We start from the raw sequence: 26,474 nt of genomic DNA on the forward strand, positions 1-26,474 counted from the left end.
GGCTTCCTCTTCTTACAAAGACACCAGTCTTACTGGATCAGGGCATCACCCTAATGATCACGTCTTAATTTGACTACATCTGCAACTCTTTCCAAATAAGGTCACGTTCACAAGGTACAGGGGTTGGGACTTCAACCTATCTTTTTGAGGGGCATAATTCAAACCATAACAGAAGGCTATATTCCTTAACTTCAGCCACTAGTTGTCTGCTACTTTATAGCCAGTTTTAAAGCTCTATTTCAGTCACAGATCCTGTTTTTGATATTATTCAATGATGAAAACTTCTCATAAATAATCTAAATTCAACAAAAGATGAAGTCAATATACATGTAAAGTTCATGTTTACTGAAAAAAGAGATAATGTTAATAAAATAGTAAATCCATCCAATTGGCAATTAATAGTATATCTATTCCTGGCAATCCTCCTGGGAGGGTTCAAAGTTAAGAAATAGACAAGCCTCGTTTTAATGGAGCTTATATTCCAGAAAAGAAGATAAAACCTCTGTTGAAACAATGACAAGGTAAAAGTTAGAAGTGCCCCAATTATGGGTACTGTGCTTAGGGAAAGAGTGCTATGGAACAGTGGTAGGACTAGAGGAGACAGGTATCCCAAAAGAATGAAGCCAGCAAAATTTCAACAAGAGGTAGTTCATTAAAAACAAATGAAAAAATAAAATAAAAAGTTAAATGATTGAGTACATATTTCAAAGAACCTCTGCCCTGAGAAGATATAAAGCACAAACACAAAGATTAATGGCATTGTGAATACATTTTTACAAAGCAGTTGTAACCTTATATAAAAATGAAGTATCTTTTTTCTTAGAAATGTAGAATTGCTCATAAAAAAATGGTGAAGTTAAAAAGTGAACATTTCCACACTTTGCTTAACAAATGCTTGACCATGTTACCAAACATTCTCAGTCCAAAGATCAAATATATTTCTGGAAAAACAACATTATTATAATATGGACACCCAAGCACCAAAATAAATAATTTTTTTAAATGGACCCATGTTAGTATTTGAAATAACTAGTAATTGTTAACACTATTTATGCTTTAAATGGAGTAACTGCTGGAAATAAAATTAATGAGCCCAGAACAGGTTATGTGAACTGTGGAGAAATACTCTTCTTTTTGAAAAACAAGCCACATAGGCTGGGTACGCTGGCTCACGCCTGTAATCCCAGCACTTTGGGAGGCGGAGGTGGGTGGATCACGAGGTCAGGATATCGAGACCATCCTGGCTAACACGGTGAAACTCTGTCTCTACTAAATACACAAAAAATTAGCTGGGCATGGTGGCGGGCGCCTGTAATCCAGTGCCTGTAATCCAGATACTCAGAAGGCTGAGGCAGGAGAATGGCATGAACCTGGGAGGCGGAGCTTGCAGTGAGCAGAGCGCCACTGCACTCTAGCCTGGGCAACAGAGGGAGACTCTGTCTCAAAAAAAAAAAAAAAAAGCCACATAACAAACTTCCAAAATCAAACTGCTTTACTATACTTTATTGATATTAACACAACAGATTTCAGTAAGCACCAGCTACCATGTTACCAGTACACAAGAGAAACAAAGTCAAAAGAATTATATATTAATGCAAAGAGTAAACACAGAATGCTTTCACTTCCACTATACTCCTCTGTAACAAAACATCCTACATACTTTGTACAATTTGCTTATAATTGGTTAAATATTTAATATGAAGCAAGGTTGATTTTTTAATCAAACTTCTATTTCTCAGTGGAAAACGCTCTCTTCATCAGAGGTGGCTGAGTTTTCCCAACATCAAACATCATTTCCAAAGGTGGGTTATTGAGAGAACACCAATCAGGTATACGGCCCGTCTGATTATAATATTCCTTTGAAACAGAACGGCTCCCAAGTATATCTTGTAATGCTCCAAAAATAGCCCCTGTGTGACAAAAATATTTTTTATAGCTAAGATGAAAACTTTTACTAGAAAACTTTATGTACATATACATCTACTTCACTATATGACAAAAGTGGATTGGTAAAATTCAGCAATTCATTGCCACAATCTTCAAAGTAATTCCAGTCAAGCTATTCTTTATTTTATGTTTTGAATAACAGAGTAAGCCATAACTCCGTGTTAAAGTAATTGAAATGGCCTTTAGCAGGTTAAGAGTGAACATGATAACAAGTATTATTGCATTTAAAAGCAAGTTAGATAGAGTGAAGTGGAAGGTATTTTCAACTTTGTGTAAATACAATCAACAAGATTCTGAGTTTTCTCTCTCACAACTAAGGTTACATATCAATAAATAAAATGGTACTGCAAAACCCAATAAACATCATCATAATGTCCTAACATTCTATACTGAAGACCTTATTAAGACCCACAAGGCAGTCTTTTAAAAACAGTTCCATTACTAAATCAATTTGTCCTAGATCAAAACTACATTTATACCAAATCCTATTTTACAAGAAATTATATAACATTCATTTTAAAATGTCACACTACTTTGTTTTTCTCTCTGAATGTACAATCCTGATACCTTCTAGCTCTGCATCATAAAACATATATCAGAACGTATATAAATGTACATATTCATTATTGTTTTTCCCTTCATAGTAGTTACAGCTGACCTTTGAACAATGCAGGGATTAGGGGTGTGCACCCACAAGCACCTGAAAAACTCCATGTATAATTTTTGCCTCCCCCAAAACTTAACTACCAATAGTCTACTGTTGACTGAGAAGTCTTACCAATAACATGAATAGTCAATTAACACATAAACAGACCAGTATCTACATATGTATTTTTTATACATTCATGACATATCTTTTTCTTAATTTTTTTGATATTTCTAGGCTACGTGGTTTGTCTGTTTTTTCCAATTGCTGCAAATCTTCAAAAATTTTTCCAACATTATTTCCTAAAAGCAGCATATCAATGGACCCACATAATTCGAACCCATGTTGTTCAAGGGTCAACTGTACTTATTAGGTTATTTCCTTATTTCGGTGAAACCATCATTACTTAAAACATTTAATGAACTCAGCCACAAATACAGTTATAAAATAAAGAGACCAATTTTCATATGTGGCTCACTAAATTTGCAAGACATTAAAATAAACATTTTAAGAAATGGTAAGCCGGGCACGGTGGCTCACACATGTAATCCCAGCACTTTGGGAGGCCGAGGCGGGCGGATCACCTGAGGTCACGAGTTTGAGACCAGCCTGACCAACATGGAGAAACCCTGTCTCTACTAAAGATACAAAAAAATTAGCCGGGCGTAGTGGCGGGTGCCTATAATCCCAGCTACTAGGGAGGTGGAGGCAGGAGGATCGCTTGAGGCTGGGAGGCGGACGTTGCAGTGAGCTGAGATCGCATTATTGCACTCCAGCCGGACGGGCAACAAGGATGAAACTCTGTCTCAAAAAAAAAAAAAAAAAAAAAAAAAAAAGGTAGCATCCATCACTGGAATAAATTCATAGCTTTCACTATTTTGAGGGATGACTTTAACTAAATGAGGAAGTTAATATCACAGTGCAAATGCCAAGAGAATTAGATATAAAATTCTGACAATTAATATAATTTAAGAAAAAGTCAGCTGGGCGTGGTGGCTCATGCCTATAATCCCAGCACTTTGGGAGGCCGAGGTGGGTGGATCACGAGGTCAAGAGATCAAGACCCTCCTGGCCAACATGGTGAAACCCCATCTCTACCAAAAATACAAAAAGTAGCTGGGCATGGTGGTGCGCGCCTGTAGTCCTAGACACGCGGGAGGCTGAGGCAGGAGAATTGCTTGAACCTGGGAGGCAGAGCTTGCAGTGAGCCCAGATCGCACCACTGCACTCCAACCTGGTGACAGAGTGAGACTCCATCTCAAAAAAAAAAAAAAAGTCAATGTTAGTTGTATTTATCAAGTGGGCAATTCTGAACCCTGAATGATTTATTCTAATATATTCATTAATAGTGTCATTCAGAGACCAAATACTATATAATCACTATATTTTAAAAGTGAAATTCTTACCTCCCAACCAGGCCACACAATTAGCTTTTGCAGGTGGAGTATGAATTCGAAATGTCTTAGTGCCAAGGGCTTTTTTATATTTTGGTTTTTCTACCAAATACCTTATTTCTGCAAGCAATCTGTGGAGAAATCCTGGCAACATAGAAGTGCCCCCTATGACTACCAAATTCTCTGCTAGTTGCTTCCTGGTGTCTATTGGACACTGTTATTAAAAAGAAAGAAAAAAAGAAGGACTTATTCTGAACTGTACAAATAATGCTTGACTGAACTTAAGAAAATATACATATTATATATACTATGATTATACATATTATTATTATAATACTACAGATTAAACAGGTGATCATTTGTATCACAAAAAGGGCCACGGCAAGGTTTCTTTCATGTAGCAAAGCAAGTATAACCACCATAAAAATACTGCCAAATATATACACAAACTTAAAAGATTTTAAAATATTTTAAAGTCTAATAGCACAGCATTTTACATTCCATAGGGTATACGGCAGTAATATGTGAGTGTTCTCATTGTCAGGGTAGCAATGATTAAGTAGGGCAAAGAGCATGAGAAGAAATAACTTCTCTTTTTTGGGGTAAGGGAAGTATGTGGAAATTTCGTTTTTCCAAGGTGTATTCAAGTGCTAGTTGTTAAGTGGGAAGATAATACTCCTAGAAAAATTATGGTTCTACATCAGTTCTCTTTAAGAGTTAGCAATGATAAGGTCCTTCAATGAATGGAGCCCTAGAGGCAAACATATCTTCCAAGGCAATGGTATTTCATGCGAAGCCCTATAATTACATAGTCATTAAAAAAAAGAGACATATTATTACCATATGTCCTGTGGAATTTAAAATTGAATACTATACAACCCTGAATTGGAAGGAACCATAAACCACACTAGGTACTAAATAAAAATCTGGTCCTGACTCTTAAAAGAATGCACGTCGCTGGGCACGGTGGCTCATGCCTGTAATCCAAGCCCTTTGGGAGGCTGAGACAGGTGGATCACCTGAGGTCAGGAGTTCAAGACCAGCCTGACCAAAATGGAGAAACTCCATCTCTACCCAAAAACACTAAATTAGCCGGCATGGTGGCACATGCCTGTAATCCCAGCTACTTGGGAGGCTGAGGCAAGAGAATCGCTTGAACCCAGGAGGTGGAGGTTGCAGTGAGCCGAGATCACACCATTGCACTCCAGCTTGGGCAACAAGAGCAAAACTCTGTCAAAAAAAAAAAAAAAAGGCAGGTACACTGGCTCACGCCTGTAATCCCAGCACTTTGGGAGGCAGAGGTGGGTGGATCACAAGGTCAGGAGTTCGAGACCAGCCTGGCCAACATGGTGAAACCCTGTATCTACTAAAAATGCAAAAATTAGCCAGGCATGGTGGTGGGCGCCTGTAATCCCAGTTACTTGGGAGGCTGAGGCAGAAGAATCACTTGAACCCAGGAGGCGGAAGTTGCAGTGGGCCAAGATCACTCCAGCCTGGGTGACAGAGCGAGACTATCTCTAAATAAATAAATAAATAAATAAATAAGCACATGTCCATGGCACTCATTATCCTGGGGTTTGGAATGCTGTAGATGCCATTTCTCAGTGCCAAAGTAAAACTCATAAACTATAACATTTTAAAATAAAAGTTTAAAAAGTTTTAAAAGAGGACCGTATTCTGTAAAAATTAATAAAATTCAATAAGCAGATTAGTTGTTGACACATATTAAAAATAATATGTGACAAGGATTGCTAGTTGCCTAAAATAACATTTAAAATTTTTATTTAAAGGACTGTGATAATAAAGGGAATTTTTTTGACAAGATAAAATACCTGTATAAGGGAATCCAATATTAAAGTGGCAACTGATTTCTCTTCATTATCTTGTTCAAAAAGAATTTCCACAACTGAATCTCTAATGGGATTTGAAAAAGAGAGCTTTCTGTTGGTGTCACATATTATTACACAGAATATACCATGATTTCCATTTACATAGTATTTTTAAGTACCAATACTACATTAACAAAGAATAATTATTAAAATACAAGTTGTTCTCATTTGTAAATGGAAAGGATAACAATGCCTGCCTCAGGGGTTGAGGTGAAGATGCAATAAGTTAATAGAACAGGGTCTGCCTAAATTATTAGCTGTTACTATTATTATGTATACATTTACATTTATTTTGTGTCCAATTATAACTCCCCAAACCTAAGAAAAGAAAAGAAATAGTATTCTATAATAATAAGATTCAACAAGCAGATTAGCCGGTGATACAAGAGATTTATAAGCAACCACCCCCCCCCATTTCTTTTTTAAAATAATACAAGGATCACCAGTTGCTTAGTAAAATATCCATTTTCCAATTTATTCTCAAATTAAAATAACTATTACTTTTTGGTAGCATGAGGAAGATCTTTGTGGTGATGAAAGAGTTCTATATGTTTAAAAAAATTATATATATTATATTTAAGGTATACAACATATTTTGATATATATATATACACACACACAGAGTGAAGTAATTACTACATTCAAGCAAACTAACCTATCCATCACCTTCCGTAAGTAGTAAGAGCACCCAAAATCTATTCTTAGCAAAATTTCAGTATAGAATACAGTGTTACTAACTAAAGTCCTCATGCTGTACATTAGATCTCTAGGCTTATTCATCACTCACAACTACAAGTTTGTGTCCTTTGACCCTCTCCTCATTTCCTTCCCCTCTCAACTCCTAACAACCACTGTTTTACTCTCTGTTTCTAGATGTTTCACTTTTTTTTAGATTCCACATATACAAGTGAGATCAAGCAGTAATTTTCTTTCTGTCTGGCAATAGTTCTGTATCTCCATTGTTGTAGTGACTATAGAAATCTACATATGATAAAATAACACAGAACTAACATATACTTTATGCCAATGCCAATTTACTAGTTTTGATATCATATTATAGTTATATAAGATGTTTAACCATTGGGAGAAACTGAAAGGGTATATGGAACCTCTCTGTATTATCTTTTACTACTGCCTGTTAATCTGTAGGATTTGAAAATAAGATAAAACTCAATTTTTAAGCTGGATATATTGTGCCTCCAACCCATCCCACTAGTTAAAACACTGTATTTACCAGCCTCTGGCCAGATGCAATGGCTCATGCCTATAATCCCAGCATTTCAGGAGGCTGAGGCAGTGCAGGGGAATGGCTTGAGGCCAGGAGTTCAAGACCAGCCTGAGAACTGGTCTCAGCATAGTGAGACCTCATCTCTTAAAAAAAAAAAACAGTCTTTCTTGCAACTAGATGTAGTTAAATACCAGACAAGGAGATGGAGGCAGAAGTAATATGTCGGACTTTTTTTTTTCCCTTTTGAGACAAAGAGTCTTGCTCTGTGCAATGGTGTGATCTCGCATCAGCCTCCCAGATTCAAGTGATTCTCATGTCTCAGCCTCCCAAGTAGCTGGGATTACAGGTCTGTGCCACCACGCCCAGCTAATTTTTTGTATATTTTCAGTAGAGGTGGGGTTTCACCATGTTGGCCAGGTTGGTCTCGAACTCCTGGCCTCAAGCGACCTGCCTGCCTCAGCCTCCCCAAAGTTTTGGGATTATCGGCATGAGCCACCGCACCCAGCCTATGTTGGACTTTTAATTAAGAGTTAAGCACTTTCTTCTTTCCCTTCTTAGGACTACTTGCTTGAAACAAAAACATGGTAGCTACAACTCCAGCAGCCATCCTGGACCTCAAGGACAAGGGCTACATCCTGAAGATGATAGATGGAAAGATGTTTGGGTCTCTGAGACGATAATATCATCCCTGGATGATCTACCTCTGAACTTCTTTTCTTTTAATTTCACATTTTTTGAGATAGGGTCTTGCCCTGTTGCCCAAGCTGGAGTGTAATGGCACAATCTCGGCTCACCGCAACCTCTGCATCCCAGGCTCAAGCAATCCAACAGCACTGGCATCCCAAGGTGCTGGGATTACAGGTGTGAGCCACTGTGCTCAGCCTTGAACTTCTTTTAAATGAGAGATAAACTTCTAACTTGTTGAAGACACTGTTTTCAGGTTTGTATAACTGTGGCCAAACCAAATCCTAACCAATACAATACAAAATTAACTATGCACATACAGGTATAAACTCTATTTTTTATAAAATCGGGATATTATGCATAACTATTTTAAAGCGTTTAAAAATTCTTTTCAAAACAAAATCCTCTTCATGAGACTCAATCTACTAGCTAATTCTTTCCACTTCACCACTAAAGTATACTAACTGAGGCCTACAGTATGCTGAATGGGCATAGCTGGTCAGGCCCTTGCCACTATGCCTGCAGACTTCTTCCACCAGTTAAGCTGCATGCTTACAAAGATCCACTCTTCTATTTCCAAATCTTTTGTCAGCTGATTTGATATTAAAATTATATAACTTAACAATTATTACTTAACCAACGAAATATTAAGGTAGACAACAAGTTGTTCTTTCCATGAATGTGAAAGCTTTGGAACGACAAGTTAGTTTTTAAAAATATTTGTAACATAGGTGAGACAACTGTAAAAGTCTAGAAGAAAATAACTAGATGGATTCTGTAAATAGTAGAGATGGGGTTTCACCATGTTGGCCAAGCTGGTGTCAAACTCCTGACTTTAAGTGATCCACCCGCCTTGGCCTACCAAAATGCTGGAATTACAGGCATGAGCCACCACGCCCAGCCAACTAGATGGATTCTGTACCAAGACTGATTCCTAGTAACTTTAAGCTCTTACTGTACTTATAAAAAGAACAAAAAAGCAGGAAATCATAAATTATGATTTACTGGTTATTATAATTTTAAGTCAGAACTCTATAAGTAGACTTAGCCTCAAAGAATAGGTCTTGGAAAAACATAAATACACACAAAATTTAAGTTAAAATAAAATGTTTAGTATATGATTTTTTATAATGGTCCTTTACTTTAAATAACCCTTCTTTTGCTTTACCAACCAACTACTGGTCAGTATTGTGTCTAATTAGAAGGTTTCAATGGAACTATACCTTTTGGCAGAAACAACATGTTAGGCTGGGCACAGTGGCTCACACCTGTAATCCCAGCATTTTAGGAGGCCAAGGCAGGCGGATCACCTGAGGTCAGGAGTTCGAGACCAGCTTGACTAACATGGAGAAACCTCGTCTCTACTAAAAATACAAAAATTAGCTGGGTGTGGTATGCATGCCTGTAATCCCAGCTACTCAGGAGGCTGAGGCAGAAGAATTGCTTGAACCCGGGAGGCAGAGGTTGTGGTGAGCTAAGATTGCACCATTGCACTCCAGCCTGGGCAACAAGAGTGAAACTCCACCTCAAAACAAAACAAAAAAAAAACCACACACACACACACACAAACAAAACACAAAAAACACGTTAGTAAACATAAATTAATTGAGTTTGGAATGTGAGACATACTGGCTTCCTTCATTTGCAATGCATTTTCCTATTTTTTTGGAACCAACAATTCCAAGTTGATTTAATTTCCTTTTTTTCTTTAAGAAAATAGAGATGGGGAGCTGGGGGCGGTGGCTCATGCCTGTAATCCCAACACTTTGGGAGGGCAAGGCGGGAGGACTGCTTGAGTGAAGTTCGAAACCAACCGGGCAACAGAGTGAGACTCCATCTCTACAAAAAAAATTTTTTTTTTTGAGACGGAGTCTCGCTCTGTTGCCGAGTCTGGAGTGCAGTGGCTGGATCCTGGGGTCTTACTCTGTTGCCCAGGCTGAAGTACAGTGGTACAATCACAGATCACTGTAACCTCAAACTCCTGGGCTCAAGTGATCCTCCCACCTCAGGTTCCTAAAGAGCTAGGACTATAGGTGTGTACCACCATGCCTGGCTAATTAAAAAACATTTCTTTTTTTTTTTTGTAGAGACAGGGTCTCAAACTATGCTGCCCAGGCTGGTCTTGAATTTTTGGGCTCAAGATATTCTCCCACCTCCGCCTCCCAAAGTGCTGAGGTTACAAGTGTGAACTACCAGCCAGGCACGGTGGCTCACGCCTATAATCCCAGCACTTTGGGAGGCGGAGGTGGGTGGATCACCTGAGGTCAGGAGTTTGAGACCAGCCCGGCCAACACGGTGAAACTCATCTCTGCTAAAAATACAAAAATTAGCCGGTCATGGTGGTGGGTGCCTATAAGCCTACATACTCGGGAAGTTGAGGCAGGAGAATCACTTGCACCCAGAAGGAGGCTGAAGTGAGCCGAGATCGTGCCATTGCACTCCAGCCTGGGCAAAAAGAGCAAAAACTCTGTCTCAAGGAAAAAAAAAAAAAAACCAAGTGTGAACTACCATGCCTGGTCTCTGTATTTCTTTAAATAGTTATCTTCTTCTTTAGACTGAGATCCAATAACAATCAGGAGAAAATTTTAAAAAGTAATTTAATAAACATAACTTAAATAAGAGATTAAAATGATATAAAAATAGCTAGCAAAAAGTACTACATTCTTACTCTTTTGCTACCCTGTCCTACTGTCTTTAACTTCCATGTATTTATGTTCATTCTTTTAATACTTCAAGCTCTACATTAACTCAAAGCCTAATAGGATGTTCAATATGTTACATAATAATAATTTTCTGTGAATCTTCTGACCTTATATTTTACAAGGAAACTTTTACAATATAAATTTTATAAAGTTGCGTTAAAAACAAATGTTATATTGTTACTAATATGATTATGTAAGTCCTTAACAACAACTTATATTGGATCATCAGACAGAATAGTCAAATCAATAAATGGCGAATTACTAAGTCCTAAAGACTGAGTATATTTGGAAAAATGCATTCTTTCTAACAAAAAGTTTTAAAGCAGGAGTCAGCAAATACGGCCTGAGAATGAAATCCAGCCACCACCTGTTTTTGCAAATAAAGTTTTACTGGAACACAGTCATGCTCACTCATTTAAATATTATCTATGGCTAATTTTGTGTTCCAACTATAGAGTTGAGTAGTTGCAACAGAGATCATATTGGCCCATAAAGCTTGAGTTATTTATTTTATTTTATTTTTTTTTTGAGATGGAGTTTCATTCTTGTTGCCCAGGCTGGAGTGCAATGGTGCGATCTTGGCTCACCGCAACCTCTGCCTCCTGAGTTCAAGCAATTCTCCTGCCTCAGACTCCTGAGTAGCTGGGATTACAGGCATGTGCTACCATGGCCAGCTAATTTTGTATTTTCAGTAGAGACTAGGTTTCTTCTTGTTGGTCGGGTTGGTCTCGAACTCCCGACCTCAGGTGATCCGCCCACCTTAGCCTCCCAAAGTTCTGGGATTCCAGGCATGAGCCACTGTGCCCAGCCAAGCCTGAGCTATTTACTATCTGGTCCTTTACTGAAATATTTTGCTAACCCCTATTTTAAAGTGTCATACTTCCTGCCCCACTTCAAAGAATGGCTAGTTTCATGAATTGAACTAATTCTCAATTACCTTCATAAATAGGAGATAATATATTTTTTTTAATTTTTAAAAATTTAAAAAGCTGAATAGGTGGGGCACGGTGGCTCATGCCTGTAATCCCAGCACTGTTGGAGGCCAAGGTAGGCGGATCACCTGAGGTCAGGAGTTTGAGACCAACCTGGCCAACATGGTGAAACCCTGTGTATATTAAAAAATACAAAAATTAGCCAGGCGTGGTGGCAGGCACCTGTAATTCCAGCTAGTTGGGAGGCTGAGGCAGAATCGCTTGGACCCAGGAGATGAAAGTTACAGTGAGCCAAGATAGTGCCACTGCACTCCAGCCTGGACAACAGAGCAAGGTCTTGTCTCAAAAGAAAAAAAAAAGCTGAATAAAATAAATCATGAATAATGAGGCTTAACAATAAACACTAAACTGTTAAAATGGCAATAGTGAAATAAAGGCTCATACAAATATTTTTAAAAGCCAAAAGTTTATTTTCATTTACTACTCTGCTCATTAAAATTAAGATCTAACCTGATTGATCCAAGGATGTGTAAAATCTTCTCTCCATCTAACGGATAGTCAACATTTGGGGGTGGGGAGGGACGCTGAAATATAAATATCATAAACGTAAGTCCACACATGTTGTAACCTTTGCAAAAAGATGCTTTTTTTTTTTTTTTTAACTTACCTCGTTATTCCCATCAATATTAAATTTTGCTGCTTGGATTTTTAGTCCTCGCTTCAGATCACTTACAAAGCAAGTACGCACTTAAAGGAAGAAAAGGAGACCTTGTTATGGCTAGTTGATTACAACTGAACAGAGTGAACCTACACCCCAGTTAAAACAATTCTATTCAAGTGAACATGCTAATCATCTATTCCTTTGGATTTTATAAACCCTATTTCCATCTTTAGTTAGCTAACAGTAATTTGTTCATTAAAAAACCTGTTTTGGCTGGGTGCAGTGGCTCACACCTGTAATCCCAGCACTTTGGGAGGCCGAGGCAGGCGGATTACCTGAGGTCAGGAATTCAAGACCAGCTTGCCCAACAGGGCGAAACCCCGTCTCTACTAAAAATGCAAAAAATTAGCCGGGTGTGGTGGTGGGTGCCTGTAATCCCAGCTGCTTGAGAGGCGGAGGCAGGAGAATTGCTTGAACCCGGGAGGCAGAGGTTGCAGTGAGCTGAGATCGTGCCACTGCACTCCAGCCTGGGCAACAAAAGTGAAACTCTGTCTCAAAGAAAAAACCAAAATAGAACAAAACAAAACGAAAAAACAACCTTTTTCATTGACTAAGGTGTCATAAGACATGTTGTACATTCATCTTGTATAAAACCTCATTTTAAAAAAATCATCTTTAAAGAAACTGTGGTTTGACATCTCTTATATAAGGAGAACCATAACAAAAGTTAATTTTACCATCATAAAAAAGTAGCTATTCTAACTGAATAGTATATTTCTTTAAACCAGATTTTCTTTCTCCCTCTCTCTGATTCTTTTTAAGGGATCTTGTTGTGAAAAGATGTTACCAAAAAGAAATTGGAAAAAAAAAAGAAATAAAATTAATAAATATCTTGATTGGTCAGAACACAATGCCAATTTTTTTTTTTTTTTTGACAGAGTCTCACTCTATTGCACAGACTGGAGTGCAGTGGTGCGATCTCGGCACACTGCAACCTCCACCGCCCGGATTCATGCGATTCTCATACCTCAGGCACCCAAGTAGCTGGGATTACAGGTGCACGCCACCATGCCCACCTAATTTTTGTATTTTTAGTAGAGACAGCATTTCGCCATGTTGGTCAGGTTGGTCTCGAACTCCTGACCTCAAGTGATCCACCTGCCTTGGCCTCCAAAAGTGATGGGATTACAGGCACGGGCCACTGTGCCTGGCTGGTACAATGCCAATTTTTGCTCTTAGTTGCAATGTAACACTCCTTAGTTTTGGGCTTTTTGTAATGATTGTTCCTCGTTAGCACACCCCAACACTACCGCTTTCTTTCTACTATATCACTTCACTTTTTGCATGTCGAAAACTTTTTCTTTTAAAAATTCTATTGCAAAGTATTTTTTATAATGAGCTGCTTAAAATTATTTCAAGGTAGTTAGGGAATACTTTTTTTAGAGATAAAATTGATGTTAAATGCAAGAAATTCGACAACTTGGTTGTATTACTCGTAAAGCATGTTAGCCATATATATTATGAAAAGAATTATGCATAATATATGATATAATGCATATTGATATGATATATATATTATACACAATTCTTTTCATAATACATTATGTAGTGAATTTCATTCACTAATTCAAACCACATGTGTTGAGAATCCACAATATCCTACTATGCTAGATAGTGAGCCAGGCGCTAAAGCTACTTGTATGTTTTATATTTTATTCAAGTTCTCGTGACTATCTAAGCAAAGTAAATACCTAGCCTTGAGATCTTTTATTTGTTTTTGAGATGGAGTCAAGATTCCCTTGCCCAGGTTGGAGTGTAGTGGTGCAATCTTAGCTCACTGCAACCTCTGCCTCTGGGATTCAAGTGATCCTCCCACCTCAGCCTCCCAAGTAGCTGAGACTACAAGTGGGTACCACCATGCCTGGCTAATTTTTTGTAGTTTTACTTTTATTTTTTTGAGATAGAGTTTCACTCTGTCATCCACACTGGAGTCCAATGGCATGATCTCGGCTCACTGCAACCTCTGCCTCGCAATTCAAGATCACACAATACAATGAATATGTGTATGCTGCATGTTAGTTTTTGTTTTTGTTTTCTTTTGAGACAGTCTTGCTCTGTCACCCAGGCTGGAATGCAGTGGTCTGAACTTAGCTTACTGCAGCCTCCACCAGGAGATCCCAGGTTCAAGTGATCCTCCACCTCAGCCCCTCTAAATAGTTGGGACTAGAGGTCTGTACCACCACACCTGGCTAATTTTTGTATTTTTTGTAGAGACAGGGTTTCATCACGTTGTCCAGGCTGGTCTTGAACTCCTGGGCTTAAGTGATTCACCTGCCTTGGCCTCCCAAAGTGCTGGGATTACAGGGGCCAGCCACTACACCCAGCCTGCATATTTGTTTTTAACAGAAAGGGTTTCTACTGTACATACCTTCAGCAACATGCTTTCTTCCTTTACATTATGGACCTTCTTCTAAACCAATACTCTAGCTCTTCTTTTAACAGCTACATGACATTCCTTATAATGAAGTTACCAAACTTCATGCAATAACCCTTTTTAGATGGGATGCACACTTTGAATTTTAATAAATATGCCAGATTGCTTTCCAAAAAGGTTAGTTTGCAATCCTTACTACTAATAATAAACATTCATTTTCCTACCATCTCACTAATACCAGATGTCTTTCAAATTTTTGCCAATCTGATGTCTCCCTGACTAATGGTAGAGTTAAACATCTTTTCACAGGTTGGAGGCCATATGAAAAGAAAACACTCCACATCGTCAACAATTGTTATATCATGGAGGATAGAAATGGAAGAGAGGAAAGGAAACCATTTTACCTGAGATATTTCTGTATTATTTGAACTACTGTAATAAGCAGTACAAATGATTAATATTTTATAACAAATTGAAAAGAATTTAGGTAATTAAAACACATAAAAGATATTAATATAATGGAAAGCAAGATATATTTTGTAGCTGTAGCTCTAACCCTACCTACTTGTGTGACACTGAACAAATAACTTAACATTTCAGAGCCCCAACTGTATTAGATTATCTCCGGCTCTCATTTAACTCTGAAATCCATTACTGTCTAGCTATTAAGCATCCTAAATTATTAACATTAATGACATGCCAAGTATTGAAGAAGATTATATTTTAAATGTATTTTATTTCAGTGAACAAAAATACCAGAAAACCCAATTTGAACATTATCACAGAAATTCACTCTAGCAAAGTAGAAGCAATCTCACTTAGGTGAATCCAATGTACCGTGTAGTACTTTGGTCACAATTTCAGAATGTTTTAGAAAAATGTATGAAGAAAACTAGAGTAAAAAACATTATACTAATCAAACCAGTAGCTTTCTTAAGCAATTTAACTGTTCTTTCACACTGCAAAATACTAGGTTCCCTGGTAACCCTGTATACTCTATACAATTGAGAAGCTGCTTCAGTAACACATCATCACTATGCCACAGCTTCCCGAAGTGTGAAAAAAAATTGGAATTTGTACTTAAAGAGCATCCCATAGTCTATATATTAAATACTTTTAGGACATTATATTATGAATATATTTTCTATCTGTCTAACTGTTTAGAAGCATATGCCCTACAAACTAACACTTAAGGATGAAAGGGACAAAAATGAGAACTTACTTTACCTTTAATGTCCTCTAAGACACCTTCTGGAACTGAACCTAAAAAAAATATTTCATTTAGAATTATAAAACCTTAGTAATAATTAAAAACAGTCTATTAAATTGCCTTCACATTTCTATTTTTCAGTTTAGAAAAAATTTTAAAAATACAACTACTATAATTTTCTCAAAAAGTCTAACAGAAAAATTTAATTTTGTTTTAGGGAAGAAATACCATCATTCAAAGGCAAGACAAACCATGGAAATCGAAGCAAAAAATTGAAGTTTCAAGTTTATCTTTCCAGTGATAATAAATAGTTGTCAGTTAACATGCTAACATATTTTTTAAAAGTACCACACACATGGCGGGCGCCTGTAGTCCCAGCTACTCGGGAGGCTGAGGCAGGAGAATGGCGTGAACCCAGCAGGCAGAGCTTGCAGTGAGCCGAGATCACGCCACTGCACTCCAGCCTGGGCAAAGAGCAAGACTCTTTTTTTAAAAAAAAAAAGTACCACACACAGTCTTTTAATCTTTTCCTTCAAGGTAAAGGTGACATTTTAAAAATGAGTGAGAAAGTACCTATTCATTCTTTTTTGAATTAGGTTCTAAATACTAAATGAAAGAGGCTCATTCAAAGTTCACCTAAGGATACCAAGTATATCTATCTTCATGCAATACAGGGAGCCTTTGGAAAGTGAGTATTTGGATATGTTACCATTGTTATAAAATTTTGTTGCCAAAAATCTGTCTCAGAAACAAAATTTTCTAACCTAAAGTCTTCGAAACTAAGAATTTTTAACCTTGGGGCCAGGCGCGGTGGCTTACACCTGTAATCCCAGCACTTTGGGAGGCCAAGGTGGGTGGATCACCTGAGGTCGGGAGTTCAAGATCAGCCTGACCAACATGCAGAAACCTCGTCTCTACAAAAAAATACAAAAAGCTGGGTGTGGTGGTGCTTGCCTGTAATCCCAGCTACTCAGGAGGATGAGGCAGGAGAACTGCTTGAACTCGGGAGGAGTGTGGGGTAAGCTGAGATCATGCCATTGCACTCCAGCCTGGGCAAAAAGAGCAAAACTTCGACTCAAAAAAAAAAAAAAAAAGAATTTTTAACCCATTGTAAAAAAATATGTAAAAATATTTTCATTGATTTATAAGAATAAATTATTGATATCAGAGAAGATAGACATCTACAGCTGAAAATAAATCATTATTTAATAAGCATAATTATGGCCTTCTTCCACCTGGATCTACATTTGTTGTCAGCTATAACTTTCAGTTCTGAGAGCCATTAAAATTAAGTATTAAAATCAGGTAAACTTAGAAACCACACCATTAAAATGTTAAGCCATAATTTAAAAAAAAAAAAAAAAAGCACATTTAATGTTTAGTTATATGGCAAAAGATTTTTACCTTTAGTAAGTATAACTTTAGAATTATTTGTTATTTTACCTTTATTATCTCATCCTTTCCAAAGGCTTACTTTTGTGTTTCATAATATAGTAACAATAGTACATACATGGTTTATAAATAAACAGACATACTCTAGATAATATGTTCAAAGTTTTATTTTACCTGTGGGGCCAGTACATGATAAAAAATTTTTGAAGATTTCCTATCTTTGAGTGTTAAAATTTATCAAGAGGATAAAGATATGCCAGAAGATTTAATCCTGGTTATAAATAGATGAGAGAAATGTAACTTGACTGTAAGAACCTGCAATTTAAAAATAAGTGCTAAAACCTAGAGCATTCCACAACTTCAATGCTCTCTCTTGGAACATGTATATAAATTTTAACATGTGTCAAAGAAATCTGGTAATATGAGAAACTATTTTCTTTAGGCAAATGTAAGGCAGGCCTGGAAATAAAGAGTTTAATTTAGCTAAGAGTAGATGCTGCTTTGGTAAGGAGCTCCTTAATCATAAGGAGCAAATAATCATAAGAGGCAAATAATCATAACTATTTAAATTTTGCAAGTAAAGAATAGAAACAAGAGGCATTCCCTGGCTCTAGCTCTAAAAAATCACTTACATTTCAGTTAGGAAAATAAGAAACATAACATGTTGGTATATAATTCAAACTGCACATTTTTCCAATCAGTGTACTTAGTTTAGCCTTTTTGAGTTACTATGATATATTCAATTTTAAACTAAGTTCTAAACAGTAAATGAAAGAGGCTCATTCAAAATTCACTTAAGGATACTCAAGCATATCTCAGACTTACATGTAATCTTTGCTAAGAACCTGGAAAAGAGACATTTTAAATTCATTTGCATTTTCTTTTTTATTTTTTTTTTTGAGATGGAGTCTCCCTCTGTCACCCAGGCTGGAGTGCAATGGCTCGATCTCGGCTCACTGCAACCTCCACCTCCCAGGTTCAAGTGATTCTCCTGCCTCAGCCTCCCGAGTAGTTGGGATTAGAGGCCCGTGCCACCATGCCAATTTTTTTTTCTTTTTTAATGTAGAGACAGGGTTTCACCATGTTGGTCAGGGTGGTCTCGAACTCTTGACCTCAAGTGACCCACTCACCTTGGCCTCCCAAAGTGTTGGGATTACAGGCGTGAGCCACCGTCCCCAGCCGTATTTGCAGTGGGTGCTTTGGCAAATATTTATATGATTTGATTCCACAATTTTGTAGGACTGCATGGCTATCACAGACTCAGATTGTGAGCAGTATTAAAGGGAAAGGTTAGAATCAGTACAAGGTGAACTAGAAAAAGAATATCCAAGAATGTATCATTTATAATTTTATGGAAATATTACTGGGTTTAAAGACCTTTACAAAGAACATCTTGCGATGCTATACTGAATTTATTATCTTTGAAGACCTTTTATAAATTACCTGTCACCAAAATATACTAAGACATCACAAAGTTATCTGGAATTTGAAAGCTATAATTGGATCTACAGAATGAAAAATGCTATTAACTTAACTATCAATAAGGAACAACAGGAAAACATAGGTATGCCTAAGTGTCCCGAAAATCTGGCTTTCCAACATATATTCAATGCCCCAGCACTACACTAGGTGCTACAGATTGAAAAATAAACAAGACAGGGATCCTCAAAGTCTCCTGGGGGAAACAAGCAAGTTAACAGGCAAATGAGAATGTGTCATATGTGCTATAATAAATTACTGCTGAGGGCTTAACAGAGAGGAGCAATTTATTCTGCTTAGGGAAGATGAGGAAGGTTTCACCATTAAGGTGACATTCCAGCTGAGTCATGCAGAGGGATCAAAAACCCAACTAGGCAAAGAAAAACATCCCAGGGAAAGAAAAAGAATAAATGAAAGCACAGGGTTGTGCTAGGACTCACAGTGCCTCGACAACTGTAAGAAATTTACTGAAGATTTAATAAAGAACAAAGGATAAAGTTTAGTGATCTAAGGGTAAGAGGTAGAACAAACTCAGATTTTGAAGAAACATTTATATCCAATAGATAATTTGGATTTTAACTTGTAGGAGCTTACAAAAATTCTCAAGCAGAACAGCAATGTAGTTATATTTATTTTGTGAAAAACTGGCAGGGCATGGTGGTTCAGGCTGTAATCCTAGCATTTTGTGGCGCGGGGGCTGGTGGATTGAGCTCAGGAGTTTGAGACCAGCCTGGACGACATGGTGAAACCCCATTTCTACAAAATGTACCCCCCAAAAATTAGCTGGGAGTGGTGACTCGCGCCTGTAGTCCCAGCTACTCAGGAGGCTGAGATTGAAGAATGGCTTGAGCCCAGGAGGTGGAGACTGCAGTGAGCCAAGATCATGCCACTGCCCTCCAGTCTGGGCAACAGAGTGAGATCCTGTCGCAAAAGCATAAAAATATTTTGTGGATGATTGTATATTTAGAAAACCCCATTGTCTCAGCCCAAAATCTCCTTAAGCTGATCAGCAACTTCAGCAAAGTCTCAGGATACAAAATTAATGTGCAAAAATCACAAGCATTCTTATACACCAGTAACAGACAAACACAGAGCCAAATCATGAATGAACTTCCCTTCACAATTGCTTCAAAGAGAATAGAATACCTAGGAATCCAACTTACAAGGGATGTAAAGAACCTCTTCAAGGAGAACTACAAACCACTGCTCAGTGAAATCAAAGAGGACACAAACAAATGGAAGAACATACCATGCTCATGGATAGGAAGAATCAATATCGTGAAAATGGCCATACTGCCCAAGGTTATTTATAGATTCAATGCCATCCCCATCAAGCTACCAATGAGTTGCTTCACAGAATTGGAAAAAACTGCTTTAAAGTTCATATGGAACCAAAAAAGACCCCGTATTGCCAAGACAATCCTAAGTCAAAAGAACAAAGCTGGCCAGGCGCGGTGGCTCACGCCTGTAATCCCAGCACTTTGGGAGGCCGAGGCGGGTGGATCACAAGGTCAGGAGATCGAGACCACGGTGAAACCCCATCTCTACTAAAAATACAAAAAATTAGCTGGGCGCGGTGGCGGGCGCCTGTAGTCCCAGCTACTCAGGAGGCTGAGGCAGGAGAATGGCATAAACCCAGGAGGCGGAGCTTGCAGTGAGCCGAGATCGCGCCACTGCACTCCAGCCTGGGCGACAGAGCGAGACTCCGTCTCAAAAAAAAAAAAAAAAAAAAAAAAAAAAAAAAGAAAATGTGGCACATATACACCATGGAATACTATGCAGCCATAAAAAATGATGAGTTTGTGTCCTTTGTAGGGACATGGATGCAGCTGGAAACCATCATTCTTAGCAAACTATCACAAGAACAGAAAACCAAACACCGCATGTTCTCACTTATAGGTGGGAACTGAACAATGAGATCACTTGGACTTGGGAAGGGGAACATCACACACCGGGGCCTATCATGGGGAGGGGGGAGGGGGGAGGGATTGCATTGGGAGTTATACCTGATGTAAATGACGAGTTGATGGGTGCTGACGAGTTGATGGGTGCAGCACACCAACATGGCACAAGTATACATATGTAACAAACCTGCACGTTATGCTCATGTACCCTGGAACTTAAAAAAAAAAAAAAAAAAAAAAAATTTTGTGGAAAGTTATTCCTGGCAACAGTGTGAAATAGACTGAATCCATCCAGAGAGTAGGCTTCTGTAATAATCTAAGCAAGAAATGAGGGCCTAGATTAAAACAATGTCTTTGCTCTCAGGTGTTCAATGGTGTGGAAGGTCAAAAAAAAAGAAAAATGAGATCTGAGATTTCTGAAGAACTGAAAGGCTATAATAACTTAAAGTTTTGTAAAATGGGAGACAAGGAAGATGTTATTATCTTTATCTAATAATTGAAATGAATTTGAGGAAAGACATAATGTGTTCACTTTTGGAAATCTTAAGTTTGAAGTGCCTAGAGACATACACAGTCTCTAATAATCAGTTGGAAATATGAATATCAAGTTCAGAAGAAGGATCAGGCCCAGTGACACATTTGAGAATCAACAGCATGCAGATGTAGAAGTTGTGGGAGTAGGTAAGATCACATTTAAAAAGCCAGCAGAGAAAAAGAAGGAACAAACACTAGATCCCTAGTGGAATACCAGCAGAGAAAGCAAGAGCAGAGGAAGCCAGAGGAATATTTGGGGAAGTAATAGACAACTACTAAAAAAAAAGAATCCTGAAAGCCAAGGAGAAGAAAGCATTCAAGAGTACATGATGATCCACAGTGTCAAAAGTTCTGGACAGGATGACTAAAATCAAACTATTGAATTTGGTGATTAAAAGTTCAATGAGCTTATAGTTGAAGCAGTGCCATCAGAGAGGCATGGGGAGAAAAGAGAATAATCATGCAATGGAGCAAAGACTAAAATATAAGTTGAAGAAATAAAAATAGAGTGTAAATCACTCCTAAACCAATTAAAATGAATTTACCCATCACTGAGGGAAGGCTCTGTTCTTTAGCAGCACTTGTGTCAACAGTACATTGTTCCAATAGTTGAGTTTCCAACTCTCTGAAATTTAAAAAAAAAATGTTACTGGAATTAAAATATTGAAACTGATATCCTTTTCTTATTTCATACTTTTAACTACATAATAAATTATTATGCTTTTTTTTTTTTTTGAGACAGAGTCTCACTCTGTCACCCAGGCTGGAGTTAAGTGGCGCAATCCTGGTTCACTGCAACCTCCACCTCCTGGGTTCAAGTGATTCTCCTGCCTCAGCTTCCCGAGTAGCTGGGATTACAGGTACCCGCCACCATGCCCAGCTAATTTTTGTATTTTTAGTAGAGATAGGGTTTTGCCACGTTGGCCAGGCTGGTCTCAAACTCCTGACCTCAGGTGATCCACCTGCCTCAGCCTCCCAGAGTGCTGGGATAATACAGGCATGAGCCACCACACCCAGCCCAATTATTATGATTTAAATAAGAATGATCTTCTTGCTAGGCACGGTGGCTCACATCTGTAATCCCAGCACTCTGGGAGGCCGAGGCGGGTGGATCACCTGAGATCAGGAGTTTGAGAACAGCCTGGCCAACATGGTGAAACCCTATCTCTACTAAAAATACAAAAATTAGCCAGGTGTGGTGGCGCGCGCCTGTAGTCCCAGCTACTTGGGAGGCTGAGGCAGGAGAATCGCTTGAACCCAGGCAGCAGAGGTTGCAGTGAGCTGAGATCACGCCTCTGCACTCCAGCCTGGGTGACACAGCGAGACTCCATCTCAATAATAGTAATAATAATAAAGGTCTTCCCCAAGACATAAGTTTACCTATGTAATAAACCTGCACATGTACCTCTAAACTTAATAAAAGTTAAAAAAAATAAAAAATAAAAAAATATACACAATGGAGTACTATTCAGCTATAAAAAGGAATGAGATCCAGTCATCTGCAACAACACTGATGGAACTGTAGATCATTATGTTAAGTGAAATAAGCCATGCACAGAAAGACCAATATTATATGTTCTCACTTATTTGTGGGATCTAAACAGCAAAACAATGGAACTCATGGATATAGAGAGTAGAAGGATGGCTACCAGAGGCCAGGGAGGATAGTGGAGGGATAAATGGGAGGTGAGGTTAATTAATGGGTACAAAAAAATAGAAACAATAAGACCTACTATTTGATAGCACGACAGGGTGACTATAGACAATAACTTAACTGTACATTTTAAAATCATGCAAAGAGTGTAATTAGATTGTAACTCAAAGGATAAATGCTTGACGGGATGGATACCCCATTCTCCATGATGTGCTTATTTCCCATTGCATGCCTATATCAAAACATCCCATGTACCTCATAAATATATACACCTACTATGTACCCACAAAAATTAAAAATTAAAAAAACTGGTTTATTCTTTAAAAATCAATATACTTGAAGCTAATAGAGGGTGGAATAAATAAAATTCACTGTCCATTTATCACAAGCCCTCTATTGATCACTGATCAACAAACAGATTAGCAACTGTTTTTGTGACACAGGTGAAATGAATATGTTAAATTCCAAGAAACTTACTTGTGAAGAGCTTTTCCTCCTAGGGGTAGTGCTCCCCAACAATTTAGAACTGGGATTCCTTCATATATCTATAGGGTAGTCAAGGATACTACTATGTTAGGAGATAAAATGTGGTTTCCTTGATATTTTCCTCACCTTCTGCAGTATTGTTCTAAATATGCTTTAGTGACAAATTTTTATTTCTTATTTTTAACATAGTTATGGAAAAATCAAAAAGTTTTTTTTCATATTCTTCATCAAAGAAAACAGAATAAAAATACGCATATGCACATGACCATGCACAATTCATTAGCTACGGCTGGGGCATCTGATAAAAGTAGCCACTAGGCCTATGTAGCTACTTAATATGTGAAATATGGCTAGTCTGAATTGAGATGTGCTCTAAGACTAAACTACATACCAAATTTAGAAGGTTTTAATACCAAAAAACCCCACTAAAATACCTCATTATAATTTTTGTATTGATGGAATACTGGAGTATTTTGAATATACTGGGTTAAATAAAATATACTATTAATTTCATGTTTTCTTGTGCCTTTTAAAATGTGGCTCTTAGAAAATTCTATTTACTTTTTTTTGAGACAGGGTCTCGCTCTGTAGCCCAGGCTGGAGTACAGTGGTGCGATCTCGGCTCAGTACAACCTCCACCTTCCAGGTTCAAGAGATTCTTGTGCCTCAGTCTCCCAAGTAGTTGGGATTACAGGCATGTGCCACCACAGCCGGCTAATTTTTGTATTTTTCGTAGAGATGGGGTTTTGACCAGTTGGCCAGGCTGGTCTCAAACTCTTGGCCTCAGGTGATCTGCCCACTTCAGCCTCCCAAGGTGCTAGTATTACATGTGTGAGCCATGGCGCCCAGCCTAGAACACTCTAAATTACATACACGGCTCACATTATATTTCTACAGGACAGAGCCAAGGGAAGTAAACAATATTTACTGTGTGTTTGCTAAGTATATTGGTAAGAGCATCAGCTTTGGAAACAGACATGGGTTTATATCCTGGCTACATGTTCATAAAAAGAGGAGTCAACTACCCATCCCAACTCTCAATATTATCATTTATATAATGAGAATACTACTTATGTTGCACGGTTAAGAATTAAACACAAAATACTTTATACTAAAAAACACTACTGCTTGATTAAATTCCTTAGAAGTTAATGATTCTTAATTTCCTTCCATGAATATTTTTTCTAATAAATATACATGTAGATCTCAAAATTGCAAGAGTCTTACATTCATGCACATCAACATCCTTTACAATAAAGCAATGTCCACTAGGACAATTCTAAGAGATGCTTATCTATACTCCGCTTAAATATTTATAATGGAAAGAAATGTATTAGTTTATATGGTCAGTAATTCCATTCTGGGATAGCCTGAATTATTAGTAAGTTCCGACCTATGGTCAATGACATAAAAACCAGAGCACGTACTAAGAAAATTACTTGTGCCAAATCCTATGTATACTAAACACTTTATATATATTACGTCACTTAACTAACACAACTCTTCTATGAGATGGAAATATTATAATCCCCAATTTACGGATAAAGAAACTGAGGCCCAAAGAGATTAAGCTACCTGACCAAGTAGTAAGAAGCATAACTGGAGATTTGCACTTATTGTGTATTTGATTCTAAAACCCAAGCTTGTAAACACTAAGGCACACTGCCTTCATGATAGCCAACGGAGATTTAAAAAAAAAAAAAAGAAAAGAAAAGAAAAATACATTTTTCTTTTTTGTTTTTTTTTTCAGGCGGAGTCTCGCTCTGTCACCCAGGATGGAGTGCAGTAGCAATCTCGGCTCACTGCAAGCTCCACCTCCCGGGTTCATGTCATTCTCCTGCCTCAGCCTCCGGAGTAGCTGGGACTACAGGCGCCAGTGAGCTCTTCAGCTACTGAAATCTTTCTGGATTAAATGTTCTCATTTCAGTTTCTCGAATTACCCTTTGTATGATTTTTTTCTTAAAACTTGACTATCCTAGTCAACTTGACACATCCTGATTTTTCTTTTAAAAACTGAACATAATATTCATGAGGTATACTCCTGGAGTATATCCTGGGACCAAATGATAGTAACTTCTACAAAAAGTAAATTTAAGTCTTACAATCCTGTGAACTTTTTCCACATTGAAATTCATATTTGTACATAGTAACCCAAAATAGTTCAGTACAATACAAATCATTTGTAATTAGCCTAATTATTTTAGTTAAAGTAGAGTAAGAACTCCAAAGTTGGCTGGATGACAAAAAAGATATGGGTAACACCAGGCTTTCCCTATATCCACAATCTAGGACCATGGCAGAATTAATTCCAAGCGTCAGAAGAGCCATCAGATGACTTGGAGCAAGCAAGACAGATGGAACCTAGAAAATAATGAAATCAAAACAACAAAATCAGAATGAGTGTCATTATTTGAAGGTATTTGCCTTATATTCAAATATATTGAAAAAATTCACAGGAACATTATATTAACTTATATGGTGATACCTACTCCACCATCTTATGAGAGTAATTAAGAACTAGTTTGTTGATTTATATAAATTCACTCAATAACCAAAATACACTGTAATAAAAACAGCTCAACTGTTTCATTCCAAAATGACAATTAAGAGGCATTTTTCTTTATTCTTGTCCTCTTTTGGAAGGGAAAATTGAAAGGGATAAAAGAAGAGGTCTAGAGGTCGGGCGCAGAGGCTCATGCCTGTAATTTCAGCACTTTGGGAGGCTGAGGCGGGTGGATCACCTGAGGTCAGGAGTTTGAAACCAGCCTGACCAATATGGTGAAATCTCGTCTCTACTAAAAATACAAAAATGAGCTGGGTGTCATGGCATCTGCCTGTAATCTCAGCAACTAGGGAGACTGAGGCAGGAGAATTGCTTGAACCCAGGAGGCGGAGGTTGCAGTGAGCTGAGATCACACCATTGCACTTCAGCCTGGGCAATAAAGCAAGACTCTGTCTCAAAAAAAAACAAAAAAAAAAGAGAGAGAGAGAGAGAGAAAGAAGAGTTCTAGAAACATAAATTTAGAGGAAGATGCTAAATTAAAAAAATAGAGAGATGCCCTTACCATTAAGATGAAAATAGAGAAAAAAATTCTTTATTGTCTTTATTTGCAAAGTTTGTAATATAAACTACATATTTTTACTTTTTCTTTTTTATTTAAATTTTTATTTTTTTCTTAGAGACAAAGTCTTGCTCCATTGCCCAGGCTGAGTGCAGTGGTGCAATCACAGCTCACTGCAGCCTCGAACTCCTGGGCTCGAGCAATCCTCCCGCCTTAGTCTCCTGAGTAGCTGGGAC

At 37.8% G+C, this 26,474-nt stretch overlaps 1 protein-coding gene across 1 annotated transcript in view; it reads right to left on the reverse strand.

Moving 5' to 3' along the window:
• Positions 1 to 1,482: 1,482 nt before the first annotated feature.
• The window catches only part of LOC105473626 (actin related protein 10), a 35,179-nt gene continuing 10,187 nt past the window's right edge, over positions 1,483 to 26,474 (reverse strand). Inside the window, exons 5-13 of the mRNA XM_071100106.1 lie at positions 25,426 to 25,537; positions 23,168 to 23,231; positions 21,582 to 21,661; positions 15,745 to 15,780; positions 12,090 to 12,169; positions 11,933 to 12,006; positions 5,820 to 5,901; positions 4,000 to 4,201; positions 1,483 to 1,910 (exon numbers count right to left, since the gene is read on the reverse strand). Of these exons, the coding sequence (XP_070956207.1) occupies positions 1,729 to 1,910; positions 4,000 to 4,201; positions 5,820 to 5,901; positions 11,933 to 12,006; positions 12,090 to 12,169; positions 15,745 to 15,780; positions 21,582 to 21,661; positions 23,168 to 23,231; positions 25,426 to 25,537 (912 nt within the window). The 3' untranslated portion in view covers positions 1,483 to 1,728. The remainder of the gene's footprint in view (positions 1,911 to 3,999; positions 4,202 to 5,819; positions 5,902 to 11,932; positions 12,007 to 12,089; positions 12,170 to 15,744; positions 15,781 to 21,581; positions 21,662 to 23,167; positions 23,232 to 25,425; positions 25,538 to 26,474) is intronic.

This window comes from Macaca nemestrina, chromosome 7 (genome assembly GCF_043159975.1).
Source record: "Macaca nemestrina isolate mMacNem1 chromosome 7, mMacNem.hap1, whole genome shotgun sequence".
Classification (NCBI taxonomy): domain Eukaryota; kingdom Metazoa; phylum Chordata; class Mammalia; order Primates; family Cercopithecidae; genus Macaca; species Macaca nemestrina.